We start from the raw sequence: 15,962 nt of genomic DNA, 5'->3' as shown, positions 1-15,962 counted from the left end.
CATAAACCATCGCCAACCCACCTTTTCAAACTTTGCCCCTCCAAATCTCACCTCAAAATTGAACTTTTTCACCCCCCAAATCAACATCACTTAAAAGAACATCGTTAGAATCCTACACAATCTGGACAACAATTCTGTCAATTTAAATGCCTCACAACTCATAAGATTGGCACAATAACGAAGCAAATCATGTCTTCTCCCTCGCCCCTCGAAATCCGACCTCACCCTTCCAAAGGCCGCGGCCTCTACGCCACAAAATCCTTCCCCCCCGGCGCCGTCATCTCCCCCTTCACGCCTCTCCTCCTCCTCCCCACTGTCTCGCACCTCAGCAGCGTCTGCTCATACTGTCTCCGCCCCGGCAACCCTCGGGCCTGTTCCCGCTGTCACGCGGCGTCCTACTGCGATGCGACGTGCCAAGCCGCGGCCTGGAAGGCGGTTCATTCACGTGAATGCAAGCCCCTACGGCAGGGCATCAAGGACGAGGGCCGAAGGAGGCAGTTGCCGACGCCGACGAGGGCGCTAATCCAGGCATTGCTGTGTGGGGAGATTGGGGACGGGCTGGAGGATCTAGAGGGGCATGTGTTGGAGAAGAAGGCCGAGGGGGACGAGTGGAGGGACGTTGAGATGATGGCGATGGCGGCATGTGCGTTTTCTGGGAAGGGCACGGCGGAGGAGCTTGTGCGGAGGGCGGTTGAGATGCTTTGCAAGGTTGGTCATGAGCTGGGAGGATGGATATCGTATGGAACAAGAATTAGGATGCTGACGAATGGTTTTGATGGGTTTAGATTCAAAACAACTCTTTTCAGAGATTCGATACTGACTTGGGGGTCGTTGGTTTGTTCCTGGAGCCGACTCTAGCCATGGCGAACCATTCCTGCATTCCCAATGCGGCAGTTCAGTTCATTGGGCGAAATGCCCTTCTCGTCGCTGAGAATCCTATTCGAGCTGGTGATGAGATTGAGCTGGCTTATACGTGTAAGTGTCCCCGTGTTCAAAGACGACTTTTGTATTTTACAGTGTATATCTATCTATTTTATTTAGACTGACCACTGTTTGAATACCTATCATATAGTCTACACGGATCCTCTAGTCAAACGAAGAGAAGCACTGGCTCACTACAAGTTTGTATGCAATTGCCTTCGTTGTCGGGATAACCTCAACGTCTATCAAGTCGCAGCCATCTCCCCCAACGTCAACCTCAACAGCCAGAGTCTCGTACCGGATGTCTCAAAGTTTCGCAAGCATCCTGCAGTCACCAGCACCAGCAAACAATCCATTATCAATCAGCATAGTGAGACAGCTGATCGTTTATCAAGCACATTGGCAACAATTGAATCACTGTCGGAACGACGTAAGCTATTGAAAAGGGAGTACAACAAGAGCAAAGCTCTAGTTGACGAGGAATTGTGGGCCGTCACGCCACTCCCCGACATTCTCTTCAGAATATCTATGTTGTACGGCGAAGAAGAAAACTTTGCCTTTGCTCTGGCGGTAGCTTGTTTCATCGCGACAGCTTGTGATCCGTACCAGTATGCCTCGCCGTATCATCCCGTTCGGCTGGCCGGTTTGTTTACTATAGCAAACCTAACCACTCACACCGCCGCGGCAACGGCCTTTCTGGCAAACTCGGCTACACCCGTCTCTAAAAAGGCGACGCTGGAGCAGAAAATCGAGGAGACGTTGCGCGAGATTGATCAGGTTTCGTTGTGCCAGATGCTTCTCGTCATGATTATCAAATACTCTCCAGAAAAATATGGTGGAGAGCTAAGTCTTGTTGGCAAAGCACAGATGCTTCTAGAGGATATTGAGAAGCTGGCAGGCAGAGAGAAGGAAACCTCTTTGATTGATGAGTGGCGGAAAGATCCTAACAGCGAAAAGTCTCAAGCTTTCTTTGAGTTTGCTGTCGTTCAGCAAGTAAATACCCTGGCTGGTCTGGGGAGGGAAATCTTGAGACGGGATTTTGAGACTCCTGCTCCTTGATATAAGATGATTCACATGCGCATACATATTAGCCAATAGACAATTCCCACCGAAGCAATTTTTTTTAGGCCTTTGCTCCCCATCTACCGCGCTTTCCAGTACTCTTCTTTGCCGATGCTGCTGTAGTCCGCCGTTGGACAGGCGTCTCTATCAAAGCCATGCTCCCGGGTGATGATTGTCGGTGCTCGCTGGTGCTAACATAGCCAACGGTAGCAAGACTAGGATAATCCGATGAAAGGGCTACCCGTTTCGGAGGAGTTGAATTGAGAATGTGGTTCTCTTCACCACCTACTGTCGGCCGCTTCTTGCGCGTAGTTGAACCGTAGTGAGACTGGCTGTCCTGCTCAGTTGCGGAGGCGTACTCTGCCCGAGAAGCTTTTCGATTAGGGTTGGGCGTGCCACCGACAACTCGAGCCTCTAGCCGTTGTATTCGAGTTCTGAAAAGGTCAAACTCCATCTGCAGAGATTCGACCTGGCTAGCCCTGTTTCCAATCTTGGATATGTTGCTGGCGAGAATATCCAGTTGGTGCGATGTAATGGAAGGGTCTTCGTCCATCGAGGTATGGTGTGTATTTTCTTGTCCAAGCTCAGACCGTAGCTGCGTAATCTCCCGCCTCAACGATGCCACCTCAGAAGCATACAGCTTGGACGTGGCGATGCCTTCCTGGGCTACCTGCTTTGCTTCGGCGGCATCTTCTTTGAGACGTTCATTTGTCCTTTTCACTTCTGCAATCTCCTTGTGCGCAGTCGCCAGATCAAGTCGAAGACCCGTGGTCTCTATCTTGGATTTCTGGATCATTTGTCGAAGTTCGGAGACTACCCTGTCTGTCGTTTGAAGCTGTTTATCCAGACGAGCAATCACGGCGTCGCTGTCGCCCTTCCGCTTGGCGTCACTCATTTGGGTTTTAAGAGACTTGATGTCGGCTTGTTGTCCTTCTCCGTCTTTGCGGACACTGGCAACGGAGTCGTTCAGCTCCCGCATCTGCTTTTCGAAGCGCGCGACTGTGCTATTCAACGTTGATATGACTTGGAATCCAGCTGTGCCAATGCGCTGGATTTCATCCTGCTGAGCCTCGAGATCTGTTTGGATCTGCATAATATCGAACCTATCCCTACTTGTGGAAGGTTCATTTCGAGGAGTAGCCTCGCCATTCAGGGGTGAGGGTTTGCTTTGAGCTGTGGTCGGTTTAACCCTAAGATTGAGGGTACGCTGTATCTTGGGTTCAGCTTTGCGGCGGAGATCTGAGGCGATTTTAAGTGATATAGAGGCAAGACGAAAGATGATTTGGCCACTACACTACTTAGCATGGGTTTGGTAGATTGGCCAGGAGGATTGGTTACCTAGTAAATACGTGGTTTGAAGGATTTGACAAACATTTCTGGCCTATGTTTGTATGGCACGATGAACATTCGGCGTCTCGAAGCTCACTATTCAAGAGGCAATTCATCGTCAGCGAGTGTGATTTACGCAACAAGACACATATTTGGCAAAGAATATCCATACCAACCCTCGACTATAGTGCCCGCATCACCAATGCGAACCGCACCTGTTGCAGTGATCTTATCCGCCTCGCTCTTGTCGTCCACGTAAGTCACTGGTGTGATGTATTTCTTGCCTATCTGCGTCCATACATTGACCAGAACTTTCAGCTCGGAACCGCATTTGGTACATCTCACGGCGATTTGATCCATTGTTCTGCGGTTATGAGATTCCCAATGAGAGAGGGCGTGAATGAGAAGGAGAATTGAGTCAGGGAGGAGATGATGTTATTTTACGGGATTGGACGCATTGGCTAGGGAATTGGGCTCTATCGGACTTGCAACTCGAACGACATGAAAGTTGGGAAACAAGATGCGTCAATATGACAAAAGCTGGATTGCGCGTCTCATTTCATTGTTGTCCATCAGAGGCCGAATAATGAATAATCCAGCGTCGCGTGAAGGAGCCGCGAGGCTACAGCGAATCCCTGGGCGCTGCGAGTGGCCTGTGATTGGCCTAAAAGCCGCCTACGGGGCTGCGATAAGATAAGCCCGGCAGCCTTGAGAAATAATCCTGCCAGAAGCTGGGCTATGGCATTTGGCCTAAACAAAACATCCTCGCTATCTGATTATTATTTTTTCTCATACTGAACGCCTTTGGACCTCATTTCGCCTGAGATCATTGGTTATACCGGATGGCACTTACGGAGAGAATATAGCAATAGCCTTCATCTCTTTTGTCGGCGCTCTCTTCTTTCCTCGCACTGGCAACACATCTGAGATTGGCTCTGCCCGATTTTAGCAGTATTCGTTTATTTTCAGCATACAAAGCGCTTCTTTTCTTACGAATTCAAAGATTTATCCAGACTTTGTGGATATATCACTTTTTCAGAATATTTACGAATTTTGCTATCAGGATCCTCAAGAAGCAAAATAAAACCTTCAATATGACTGACGCCATCACTGACGATATCGTTGCTGAAACAGCCTCTCTGGACCAGAGTGAAAGCAATCTCAAAAGGCCTAGCCCTCATGATGAAGACGAGAATCTAGATAGCCAGGGAGAGTGGCAAACCGTCACAAGACCCAAGAAGAAGGCGAAGAAGGTGCCTCGCCCGGGCAAGGGAGGATACCCTGGCCTGAATTTTTCACCCAACGCTCGGCTCCAGTCCATGCTCAGCCTTAACAACCTGCGCGATCTCATCACCTACATCTTTGCCGATGGTACTGGTCCCCAGTGGATCTCGGTCACTCATAGGCCGCAGTTCAGAAAGATTGTGGCCATCATGGTGCCTGGTCTTGAGGAGGCGCTCTTCAAGGCAGACGTTGACTACGCAAGTTTCAATGACCTCAGAGATGCAAATGTGGATGGAGGCAGCCAGGGAAATGCGGATAAAGATGCCCACCCTTATGGCTCCCCAGACGCATATTATCCCCGCAAACTCGACAAAGACACACTGCCAGAGCCACTGAAGCCATTTGCTGACATGTTCCCTCATCTCTGGCCCGTCAAAACACCTGGTGACGACAAACACGGGAAAATGCACTCGCCTTTGGCCGCCTTCCTTACTGCCCCCGCGCCAAAGGAGAAGACTTCACAAAAAGGAGGCGTAAAGCCCGCGAGAGAGCCCCATGGATGGAAGAACGAGAGGACACGCATCACAGAGTTCCTAGCTTCTGCTGATGAACTAACGGACAATGGCTACGTCATTCACCCGGCTCTTCTTCCAGAAGGACCACGACGAGACAACTTTGTCGCCCCAGAAGGATATGTCATCACAAGAGTAGACAAGCTTGAGGATGGCGATGTTCCTGAGGCTGAAATCGAACAGGGTAGCATCACGGCAGGCAGAGAGATCTTGGCGGTTGATTGCGAAATGTGCATGACGGGCGAGACCGAATTTTCGTTGACTCGCATTAGTCTCATCGACTGGGACGGAAATGTTGTGCTGGATGAGCTTGTGAAACCCGACAAGCCCATCATCGACTACGTTACGCGGTTTTCCGGCATCACGGAGGAGATGCTGGCACCCGTGACAACTACGCTCCATGACATACAGGAGAAGCTCCTTGAAATTCTCACTCCGCGTACTATTCTAGTGGGCCACTCCCTCGAATCCGACACCAAAGCTTTGCGGATTGCTCATCCTTTCATCGTTGATACTTCTATCATATACCCTCATCCTCGTGGCCCCCCACTAAAGTCTTCGCTTAAATGGCTCGCTCAAAAATATCTGTCGCGGGAAATCCAGAAAGGCGACATTCTGGGCCATAACAGCATCGAAGACGCCAAAACTTGCCTCGATCTCGTGAAGCAGAAGTGCGAGAAGGGGAAGTTGTGGGGTTCGTCAGATGCGCAGGGGGAGAATCTGTTCCGCAGACTCGCACGCGCCGGAACAGCTTATAAAGCTCAGGGAGGAGATGCTGCTCTCGGCGGCGTCGAGGTTGGCAAGACCAGTGCTGCCGTTGATTGGGGTGACCCTTCCAAGGGTCTCGGAGCGGGAGCCACGCACAAGCTCGGGTGCAGGACCGACGAGGACGTGACGACAAACATCATCCGAGCCGTCCTCGGTGATGAAGATGGTGCGGTCATCCGGGGCGGCGGAGTGGACTTTGTCTGGGGCCGAATGCGTGAGCTGGAAGCCCTTCAGGGATGGTGGAACAAGAATGCCCCCGAAAGGGACGCTGACGCCGCGTCTGAAGCCGTCGGGGTTGATGTTCCATCCGAGGGCTCCTCTCCTCTAGAGCAGGCCCTCGTCCGGCTCACGGAGCGCCTCGTTCGCATCCACGAGGCTCTTCCGCCTTGCACCGCCTTTATCATCTACAGCGGCTCTGGTGATCCGCGCAGGATGGCCCAGCTGCAGCATATGCATGCTCAGTGGCGCAAGGAGTATAACACACCTGGCAAGAAGTGGGATGAACTGAGCGTCAAGTGGACTGATGTGGAGGAACAGGCGTTGAAGCGGGCCGTTCAGAGGGCGCGGGCAGGAGTTGGTTTTTTGAACGTTAAATAGAGCGAGCTTTTCTACAGTTTGGTATTGCCTATATAGAGACAGAGTGGGAAACTACAGGAAAAGATGAAGCTGGCTGGATGATTACTGAGGTGCTATGGCCTCTGCATTTGTATATGGCTACTTTATTCAGGGTTCACAGCGCCCTTTCAGTTATATTTCCTTCATGCCTACATTACATCCCTCCAGTCTAATGGCGATTAGATCTACTTGTCCAACAAGATCCTCGTGTCGAGGCTGGGACCATATATACATTCTATCTATGTCGTCTTTCACATCTCAATGCTGCCGGACGTTTTAGTTTAGCCCCAGAACTCCATAACACCTCGCTTTGCAGACAACTGTCGCTGCTTCTTTCTCAGCACAACTCCGTGTATCATTTTCCGGTTCTCCTCAATGCCCGCATACGACGGCATCCACGGCGTCGAGTCCGAAGGCGCCGGACTCGCCCGAATCTGCCAGTAAATCTCCATGTAATTCACCTCGTCATTCAGTATAACATGCAACGCCCGCTGCGTGTCCGCCCAGTACGGCCCCTGCAGCGTGCCAGCGCTCTTGTTACTATTCGTGCCTCCTCCTCCTTTTCGGTGCATGATGGATATGCCCGCTCCGAGGATGGGCTTGGGGAAGTGCCGGCTGAGCTCTGCGCTGGTCTCGGAGATGTGGCCCGTGTTTGTGAGGTGGAGGCCCCTTTGGACGGAGCGGGAGCTCATGGGCTTGCCGCCGAGGTTTTGGCCCGTGAGGCCTTCGAGGGTGTCGATGACGAGGGACTCAAAGTCGATTGCTGTTGTTCTTCCGTGGGTGGTGGAGTGAGGGATGTGGAGGGGGATGACTTCGGCGTACCAGATTACGCCGCCGCCTTCTTTCTTGGACATTCGTATTACGGTGATGAATAGGGCGGCGTACTTTTTGGAGTCTTCGATGTGGGAGAAGACGATGATTCTGTGCTGAGTGCTTTTCACGCGCATGTCGTATTCTATGCGGACACAGCTCAAGTGTGCTTGAAAGTCAAAGTTTTCTGTCGAGTCTTCGTACCCTGGGTCCGATCGCCTGTCATTCGTCCATTCTATCCTCACGGGCATGTCGAATGTCAGGAGGAGAGAGTAGCCTTCCTCGAGCCAGGTGTCGTAGAAGCCGGTGGCGGCTTCGGCCTGGACGAGTGATTTGCAGTAAAAATAGAGATTCTCTCTGGGATTATGCTCGATCATGGCGGTGGCGATTAGGACTGGGCGGCGAGGGCGTTCGAGGCGACGGTAGCAGCCGAGTTCTTGGGTCCATGTTACGGGGATTCCGACGCGTTGGCTGCCCCAGGGATCGATGTAATTGTGTACTACATCGAGTATGACGATTCTGCCATCACATGTGTAAACTGAAGGTAAAGTCATGGAGAGTCCCGCGTTGGTAATCGTGTATGGTTGAATCGTTGTGTTAGAAGAATCCCCTCGAAAGCTGGCAAAGTCCGCCGAGTCTGCAAAGGATCGCGGACTCGGGGCAAGGAAGCTATGCCAGCCAACAGGAGCGTCGATATAGCACCAGCAAAATATAGACTGATCATTGTACGCCTTGATAATCTCCTCCTGAAGCCGCAAAAAAGCCTTCCAGCCTTCGCCGTAGAGCAGAGGCAGATTGATGCCAAAGAGTCCCAAGAGACAGTACGCCATGTCCTCAGGCCTCGTCGTCTGCCTCCTCGACGCCCACGACATGCGCTTCGCAACACTAGCAGCGTGCAGGATTTGCTTGGGCTCTCTCAGAAACTTCTCTTCAATACCCGTGATGTCGGCCAGTAACCCCAGTAGCCCTGACTTGGTCCCGAACCGCTCCCACGGCTCGGCGAAAAACACCATGTGCCTCGGGGCGAGAAGCTCCTGAAGCGTCCATCCCCTAGTAAACCACCGACTGTCCTGCAGCTGATCGTGTAACTGCGATGGTTCCGCATCAACCGGCTTCGTCCAATACACATCCTCAAGATGCACATAACAAACCGCCGCCCGGCTATAATACGTAAACATGGAATTAATGTTCTCCGAAAGCTCCGCGCTGCTCGTCTTGTCGATACAATTCGTATCAACCCACAAGTAATCAAGGCCATCCAGCTCAGCCTGGCGAGTCGCATTCAAAATCTTGCGAAACCCAGCCTTGTGCGTCGGCCTGGGCGATTTCACCCACTCTTGGAACGTCACCTCTTCGGCGCCCCAGGTGTGCGACAGGATCGCGTACGGCGGGATCTCGTTGCCGACATATTCCTCCAGCTTCAGGTTGTGCACGTTGATCAGTTTCATCTGGAACCGCGGCCGAGAGCCCCGATTCCCGAGCCTCTTACACCGTACTCATGAGCCTTTTTATCATTTGAGAGTGTTTATGTAGGAGGGGCTGGGGAAGGGAAGCTTGACTTGGGTTCTGCCGGACTGGGGTCCAAAAAGCGGCTTTAAATCGCCTTACTTGGATACCTATTTTGGGTAGGTCAGCTGGACGTCCAAGTCCAATAAGTTCATGCTGTTTCAAATTTGGTAGAACGAGTGAGAAGAGGAGAAAAAAATTGGCTGAAACACATAAGGATTGCTCAGTGAGTCGGCGACAAATCAGGCGCTGGCCTTATATTATGTTGCCTTACCTATGTAGGTAGGGAGACAGGCTTCATTGTCCGCAGCAGGATTTCCGGCTCTGCAGTTCACGCCAAAACTCGAATGTTTGCTTCTGGCCTTTGAACGATCACATGGTACAATTTACTTCACCGCAAGTTTACAGCCAGCGGCATTTTTATGAAAGTAAACATGTCTCCATTGATCGAGATTACGTTAGTCAAGATGAAACAATAAATGACTTCACATCATTGCTGCCAATAAACATCATTGTCCTCAACAACATCAACTTATATCTGGCCAGGTTGCATTCAGCAGGGCCTACTATTAATTACACGCTCAATTCCCCCTCCTCCAGGCCATTCAAAGAACGCTCATGATCCTATACACACATACGCTTGTAGCCCACTCCCAAAATCCATCCCATTCACCCCAAAAGACAAGTAATGAAAAAAGCCTTCCCACCCCTCTCTTACAGTACCGAATTGGAAAAAAAGGAGGGTAAGGGATCAAGAACGCCAGCTACCGTAGAAGCACCACCCCTTAATCAGATCCCGAAACTATTTTTCTGTATCAACCTTGACCTTTTGACAAATAGAAAAAAAAAATAGGAAAAGAGGAAAAAGGAAATGAGAAATAGCGATTAATCCCGTCGTTTCATCCCGCTAAGCTTCCGTGTATCTCGCTGGGGCATGTCCATATGACTCTATACCGATAGGAAAGATTAAATTAAACCAAGGAGGGTAGTAAGGAAATGAAGCCATTAAAGGAAAGGAAAAGGAAAAGGAAAAGGAAAAGGAGGAAAAGAAGAAAAGCTGAAGTAAAAAGCAGCCAGACACGCTAAAGCTTGCTAAAGCGGGATGAATCGCTGTTGTTGAGCCGTTCATAACTTTGCAGTCGATTAAATCAATCTTTGAAAGAAGTTTGCTTTTTTTTCTTCTTCTTCTTTTCTCGCATTCGGGACTGGTTTGTCCAAAAGGGTCGCCTATATCAGGCCCCGTCTCTTCGGATCAAGCCTCTTTCCCAGAATGTGAATGTGCATCGTCCACGACAGACGCAGCGGTGCTGAGCCTACCATCGCCAGCGGGATGCGGATCGATTCGACTGATACTATGTTGAGAAACTGTTCCGAATCCGGCCGCAGCGTCATCATGTGCTGCCGAGTCTATGTGTCTCAGGTCTGGAAAGTCGAGTGACGATTTTGAAGACGGTCGTTGATCTGAGCGTCGGTCTGAGCCTCTCCGCTCAAACGGGAGTCGGGGCAGCAACGATACACCGCCGTGCTGTGCACTCGACTCGGTCTGGAACGTCCGCATCGATTCGCGGCTACCGGGACGCATCGACTCAGACTCTATCGTGACAAGAGGCGTGATCTGGATGTTGTGGTCCAGTTGGGCCGAGTGTCTCTTAGAACTCTTCCGTGGAATGACTGGCGCATCAAGGTCAACATCAGACAAGTCCTCTTCGCTAACACCGTCGCTATCCAATCCATCCCCGGCCCCTTTAGAACCCAAAGCTGTGGCGGATTGAGATATCCGCCCCCTAGGGAGTCTATCCGTAACCGGGCTATCAGGCTCCTCATCAGAGTCATGCGGATCGCCATTGTCAGTCAGCAGCTCGCCTTCGCGGCGCTTCGGCCTCTTGATTTGAGGCTCATCGTCATCGTCGGAATCGATAGGGCCGTTTCTAATAACGCCCATAGCGACTGGAATGCCCTCTGGCGGCGTCTCATCGCCAAAACCTCCGTTTCGAACCATGTTTGGCGGCATCCTGGCGCTTCTAACAACCTCAAAGCCCTTGCCCTTCTCCTTGGTTTTGCCGCCAAATATCAGGCTGCGGAACCATCCAGCGGCCGTCGCCGCCGGGCCAGTCGGGTCTGCAGGACCAGTTCCTAGCTTCCTACCTGGGCCCTCTGAGTTGAGCGCAGGACCCCTAACGCCATAGTAAAAGTCGACCTCGCGGGTCGAGTAATCAGGTCGGTTCGCTGGGATACTTATAGAAAGATTATTATTGCCGTGTCCAGGTGCCGGAGTAGCTCCTCGTGAAATTTCTGCCACCCCGTCAGGAGATTCAGGGGCCAATCCTCCAGCCTGAGGAACAGGCTCAATGACGAGCGAGTCACGCTGGCCGTCGGTCTGTCCAGAATCACCAGTCATCTCACGACGCCGCCGTGGAGGCCGGTAATATGGATCAGAGGCTTCCATGACAACACCAGGCGGCCCCTGGCGAGCAGCAGATGGCGACGCAAGAAATGAAAAGGTGCTGGCCTCGCCCGGCGTTCCCGGTATGTAGGAACTAGCAGTATCGGCATTCCTGTGGACGGCCGAATACATACTGTCAAGAGCCGAGCTGCTTCGGTGTCGGTGGTGGGTAATGACACCACTAAGACTGGCCACGGAACCGCTGCGGACTCTACCACTTGGCATCACGTAGCCAGACTTGCCACTATCATCGGCATCTAGCATGGCTGCGGTGGACAGCTGGCTGGCCCGAGATGGTCCCTGGCTGTGGTGGTTGACTCTCCTGGACAGTTGCCGCATGCCAAAGATCTTAGAGAGACCACCTCTAGTCAAGCCAGTGACATCGTCTCCGCCGGCACCGAATAATCTGGCAATCACTTCAATGATGGTCTGCACAGCACCAAGGAAGAAGCCGAGCGCGAGCACACAGGCATGAAGTAGCAAAATAGCATATCCGATCCAGCCCTTTGGGCCTTCGGTAACACCCAAGCTGGGTACAAAAGTAACCATGAGGATGATGATCATCAACCGTAGAACTGCGAAAAGGCTGTGGTAGATATTCATCGAGGTGGCCCTTTGATAGGGCCGGAATGCGTAGATCATGAGAATTTGGATCACTTCGCAAATGGCCAAAAGCACGACTTGAGCAACACCGCTCGGCTGAACGGCACCGATAGCAACGCCTCTGATGACGTTGAGCAGGATCGGGATAAGAGCAAATGCAGCGACCTCGTCGGCGTATGTGTTATAGAGGGGCCCGTACCGCAGGACAGTGGGCAAATCATCAAACAGAGCCGACTTAGGCCGCGTAGTGATAATGAACCAAAGCAGATAGCTCGCAAAGCCGATAACTACGGCCAGTGTCAGCGCAGCCAAGGCAACGGTCCAACCCGGCGACTGGCCAGAGACGACAAATTGGAAGCATGATAGTGCCACGATTGGGGTCAGCATAAAATTGAAGACTATGCGCACCACGTTGCCAATGACAAACGGGATATTCTTCGCCCGCAGGTCCTCCTCGGTAGTCTTCCTGATCTTGCGGAAGATCCACTGGACGGCAAAGCCAAGCTGGATGAGGACGATGACGGAGGCAATCATGACACAGAGCCACACCATCATGCCCGGCCACACGTCCTCAGCCTCGGACATGCCAATGAGCTGCGCCATCTTCTGCAGCCCGAATTCTGTGCCGTTTTTGGTCACGTAGATTCCATCCACCACATTGTGCCATGGATCGGCGTGGGCGACAAAGCTTTCGTTGAACATGAGGGATGACCACCCGACTTGGCTCACAACAGGTTGGAAGAAGCCGGGGTAGTCGAGCGTCAAGGCACCAGTCAGGACGATGAACTGAATGTATTGCAGACAGTCACCAAACCCGGGAGTAACGAGTCTTAGCAAATCAGCGTCTCGGCCATAGTTGGATGTCCAGTGGAAGACGTCGGTGGTGCCCCAGGGGCTCCATATTCCCGCAAACGGGACCGCGAAGCCAGCAAAGAGCAGGACCAGAAGGGGCATGAACTTGAGCACCCATGCGAGGCCGCCCAGGTCGGGAGTGACGACTGCGGAAACGCAGCCAATGTTGGTAGCGGCTTTGTCGCCATTGATGAGGAGAAAAGTAAGAGAGAAGGAGCTGAAGGCGTATGAAGAGAAAAAGTCATGGGACAGATTCACTGATGGGAGTCCATAGGGGAGGTCGCTACACGATCAAGGCACATGTTTAGTCAGTATCGCATTGACAAGGCAGGCATAAGTGGTCACACTATGCTGTAACCCAGCAAGGGTGAGTGCCTTTAAGAGACCAGCTGGTGGGGGGTTGAGAGAGGGGCGATGATGATGGGATGATGAGATGACTGGTGACTTACACATTACCGAACGTCGGTGCCAACGGGCATGTCCCATTAACGAGACTGTCCGTGCAGAAATTGGAGCGGTCATTCCATGGCTCATACGTCAAGACGTTGACTCTCCGGATCAGCGTAGTAGCAAGAGTATCGATATAGGGCGTCTGCTCGATTTTGCCGTTGGTCTCCTTAGGATCGGTCCAATACGGGTCATTCGGCGGGGGAAGTGACCCCGAATTCTGCGAGCCCGTAACATTCGCCCATACAGTCACATGGAGATTGTTGTTGGGCGTCTTGGTGTCGAAGAAGGCGTCGACATATAGAGGCTCCCACTGCAGCAGGGGAGGATTGTTCAAACGGTACGAGTCGGGGAGGCAGTTTTCGAACTCGACCAGGACGGCGGCGGCCGGCGTCGCGACGAGGGCGAGCGTGAGCAATGTGAGGACGAGCCACGCCGGTCGTGCGAAGATGCTCCATTTCGTTCGCGCGCTGATGACGCAGCCTTGTTTGGCGCTCCCCTCCATGAATTCGGATTCCCGCAGCTGCAAAGTCGAGCGAGAGTTGACGGCTACTTGTAGCGATGCTGGGCGATGCTGGCCCTTTGCTGAGTCTGCGGCCAATGTGCGCGGCTCATGGCGGTCGCAGCCGGTGTCGTGGTGGCTGCTGTGGTTGCTGTCGCAACTATGGCGATCAGATGGATGCATCGTGGGCATCGAAAGCCAGGGGGCCATCGCTGCAGGCTTTCATTCAGACGTCGCGCATCTTTAGCGGCAGAGCAACAAAATCAGCCAAACGGTAGAAGAAAGCGAGCAGAAGGGTTTGCGAGTAGGCGCAAGGGTAAAACGAGGGACTGTAGGTTAGAAAATGGGAGGAAAATGGAAGATTTGGATGTGCAAAAAGAAAAGGGCAGAGGAAAAAAAAATCGGGAGAGATCAAATGTTGGACGGCGCAGACGATGGTCTGGGCTGGTGTGGGAGCTGGGCCAAAAAGCTAGGGTGGAGTGGGAAGAGTGGCAGTGTCGTGCGCGTCTGAGTGAGTGCGCTGGAGCTCTAGGCGAGGCAGCGCCTACAAGTACAAGCACAAGCTCAGGTGTCGCCTGGAAGCGTTGCCGAGTCCACCCTAGCGACAGCTGCTGGAGCTCAAGTTGGAGCCCTGTAGCGATGAAGAGTTACGTCTTCAATCTTCAAGATCCAATTCTTCGCATTGATTATTTTAGCCGGTGTTGCCATGGAAGTTTCTCAACTATTCTACAGCACCCTCGATATTTTTCCACAAACAAGGACACAGCCCATCCCGCGTGCATTGGTACATCCATCACCCAGCGTCCCAGATTCGTATCCCGCCGACGCTACATGTCCCTACCTTACTTTCAGTGTCTTGGGCGCTTTGCTCCAGGTAGCGGTACTTGTTTGTCTAACATGGATCTTCCCAAAAAGAGGCGCCCGCCGGTCGGAGCAAACAGTGGCAGTGCACCTGCTGTGGCGCCCATGGCCTGAAACGACCCGTCCTAAGCTCCAGCATTGTTACGAGCTCCTGTTTCCAACCAATACTGTGCAGGCCCCGTCTAGCATGTTATCTCACGATGGCTTCATCACGACATGCCCAGTGTAAATGGGCAGCAACTGTATGTAGTGTTTACAACACACTGGAGCTCTTAGACAATGATACCCTCTCTCTTTCTCTCGTCGCCCCATTACCAGCTGTGGGCCGAAAATAGCCCTGCATACGGAGTGCCGGCCGACGCTGGGCTTCGTATACCTGTATCCATTCCTCCTGCACGTATGACTTTCTCCGACGTGCTCATGCAAGAAACATTGCAAGCTTATCGCCGCACGGGAGTGCTAATTCTAGAAACCTACAAGTACTACATGACTGCTGCCCCCCGCGCACTAGCACCAGACTGCCATCATGATGCTGCTCCTCTTCCCACTGAGGGCCTCCCGTTCTCAGATCTGCTTACAAGGCAATACGAGGTCTGGATGCAGGTGATTTGTGAATGATGTTTGACAGGTGGGAAACATGTCCAGCAGAGTGATGCTAGTGAACGACATGGGATGGAAGAGGAAGAAAAGTGGTGACGTTGGCTTGGTGGATCTCTGGGTCATGATCTTTCATGTTTGCTTCGACTTGTAGGGGTCTATTCCCGATTCCAACACCACAAATAACAGCATCAGCATTGATAAGCATCTCAAGATCAGAAGGCATTCGCACATCATACACATCATATTTGTATTTTTGCTTTCTCACCCATCTCACTTACTAAGTGACACCCAAACACACAACAATAAAGTAAGCGTAACCGAAAAAAAGAAACATCAGCTTGGCGTCGATCCTCACACTCCATCATCAGCAGATACGAAGTGCCCTGCTCAACTGCTGGCTTGCCGGGGGTCCCTCCCGCCTAGTCGCCATTCATCCTAGCCCGGGTCTCTCGTCCCAGCCGCTAGGACTGCTCGTGCCTATTTTTAAACCGATCCAGGGCCAGCCATGGCTGCAGCCCCTATTGCCGCTGGTGATTGGACATTATGATGTTTGGTGCAAGTTGTATCGTGCTGTAGCACTGCAAGTTTGCGTATTGGTGGATGCTAGTACTTTGCACAGGTACCGGTACCTTGTGTTGGCTCGGGTACGTGAACCTCCTCAATACGCACATCGAGCTTGCAAGTACCTTACCCAGGCCACTACGGTACGGTACGAGGCGCCATCCATCGTCAACTGAACTTAGACTCAAAACGGTCTCAAAATCCCTCCCGTCACACAATCAACTCCAAATTCCATCTCAAATGCACGCATGCTTCGTCATTGTCCTCTCATGCCACCACGTCAGAG

The 15,962-nt window shown here is 52.1% G+C and overlaps 6 protein-coding genes across 6 annotated transcripts; 3 read left to right on the top strand and 3 right to left on the bottom strand.

Moving 5' to 3' along the window:
* Positions 1-46: 46 nt before the first annotated feature.
* Positions 47-2,061, top strand: V8C40DRAFT_232449 (SET domain-containing protein). The gene is made up of 3 exons (XM_083213142.1): positions 47-708; positions 786-975; positions 1,073-2,061. The coding sequence occupies exons 1-3, from the start codon at positions 190-192 to the stop codon at positions 1,978-1,980; spliced, it is 1,617 nt and encodes a 538-aa protein (XP_083077677.1). The 5' UTR covers positions 47-189; the 3' UTR covers positions 1,981-2,061.
* On the bottom strand, positions 2,013-3,901 carry V8C40DRAFT_92872 (uncharacterized protein). The gene is made up of 3 exons (XM_083223622.1): positions 3,485-3,901; positions 3,322-3,408; positions 2,013-3,272 (listed from the first exon to the last, which is right to left on the bottom strand). Exons 1-3 carry the CDS (start codon positions 3,670-3,672, stop codon positions 2,045-2,047), a joined length of 1,503 nt encoding a protein of 500 aa, XP_083077676.1. The 5' UTR covers positions 3,673-3,901; the 3' UTR covers positions 2,013-2,044.
* Positions 3,902-4,066: 165 nt separating this feature from the next.
* Positions 4,067-6,623, top strand: V8C40DRAFT_92869 (RNA exonuclease). The gene has a single exon (XM_083223621.1). It carries the CDS (start codon positions 4,407-4,409, stop codon positions 6,471-6,473), a length of 2,067 nt encoding a protein of 688 aa, XP_083077675.1. The 5' UTR covers positions 4,067-4,406; the 3' UTR covers positions 6,474-6,623.
* Positions 6,544-9,081, bottom strand: V8C40DRAFT_232444 (heterokaryon incompatibility protein domain-containing protein). The gene has a single exon (XM_083213141.1). The coding sequence runs from the start codon at positions 8,747-8,749 to the stop codon at positions 6,773-6,775; it is 1,977 nt and encodes a 658-aa protein (XP_083077674.1). The 5' UTR covers positions 8,750-9,081; the 3' UTR covers positions 6,544-6,772.
* Positions 9,082-9,859: 778 nt separating this feature from the next.
* On the bottom strand, positions 9,860-14,139 carry V8C40DRAFT_92862 (uncharacterized protein). Its single transcript, XM_083223620.1, has 2 exons — positions 13,155-14,139; positions 9,860-12,988 (listed from the first exon to the last, which is right to left on the bottom strand). The coding sequence occupies exons 1-2, from the start codon at positions 13,862-13,864 to the stop codon at positions 10,060-10,062; spliced, it is 3,639 nt and encodes a 1,212-aa protein (XP_083077673.1). The 5' UTR covers positions 13,865-14,139; the 3' UTR covers positions 9,860-10,059.
* A 700-nt stretch (positions 14,140-14,839) lies between these two features.
* Positions 14,840-15,667, top strand: V8C40DRAFT_232437 (uncharacterized protein). The gene is made up of 2 exons (XM_083213140.1): positions 14,840-15,270; positions 15,345-15,667. The coding sequence occupies exons 1-2, from the start codon at positions 15,247-15,249 to the stop codon at positions 15,552-15,554; spliced, it is 234 nt and encodes a 77-aa protein (XP_083077672.1). The 5' UTR covers positions 14,840-15,246; the 3' UTR covers positions 15,555-15,667.
* The last annotated feature ends 295 nt before the right edge of the window (positions 15,668-15,962 follow it).

Source organism: Trichoderma camerunense (genome assembly GCF_050948025.1).
Source record: "Trichoderma camerunense strain CBS 138272 chromosome Unknown V8C40scaffold_2, whole genome shotgun sequence".
NCBI lineage: Eukaryota > Fungi > Ascomycota > Sordariomycetes > Hypocreales > Hypocreaceae > Trichoderma > Trichoderma camerunense.
The sequence above is the reverse complement of the archived record's forward strand: the minus strand, read 5'-3'. Positions and strand labels throughout refer to the sequence as shown.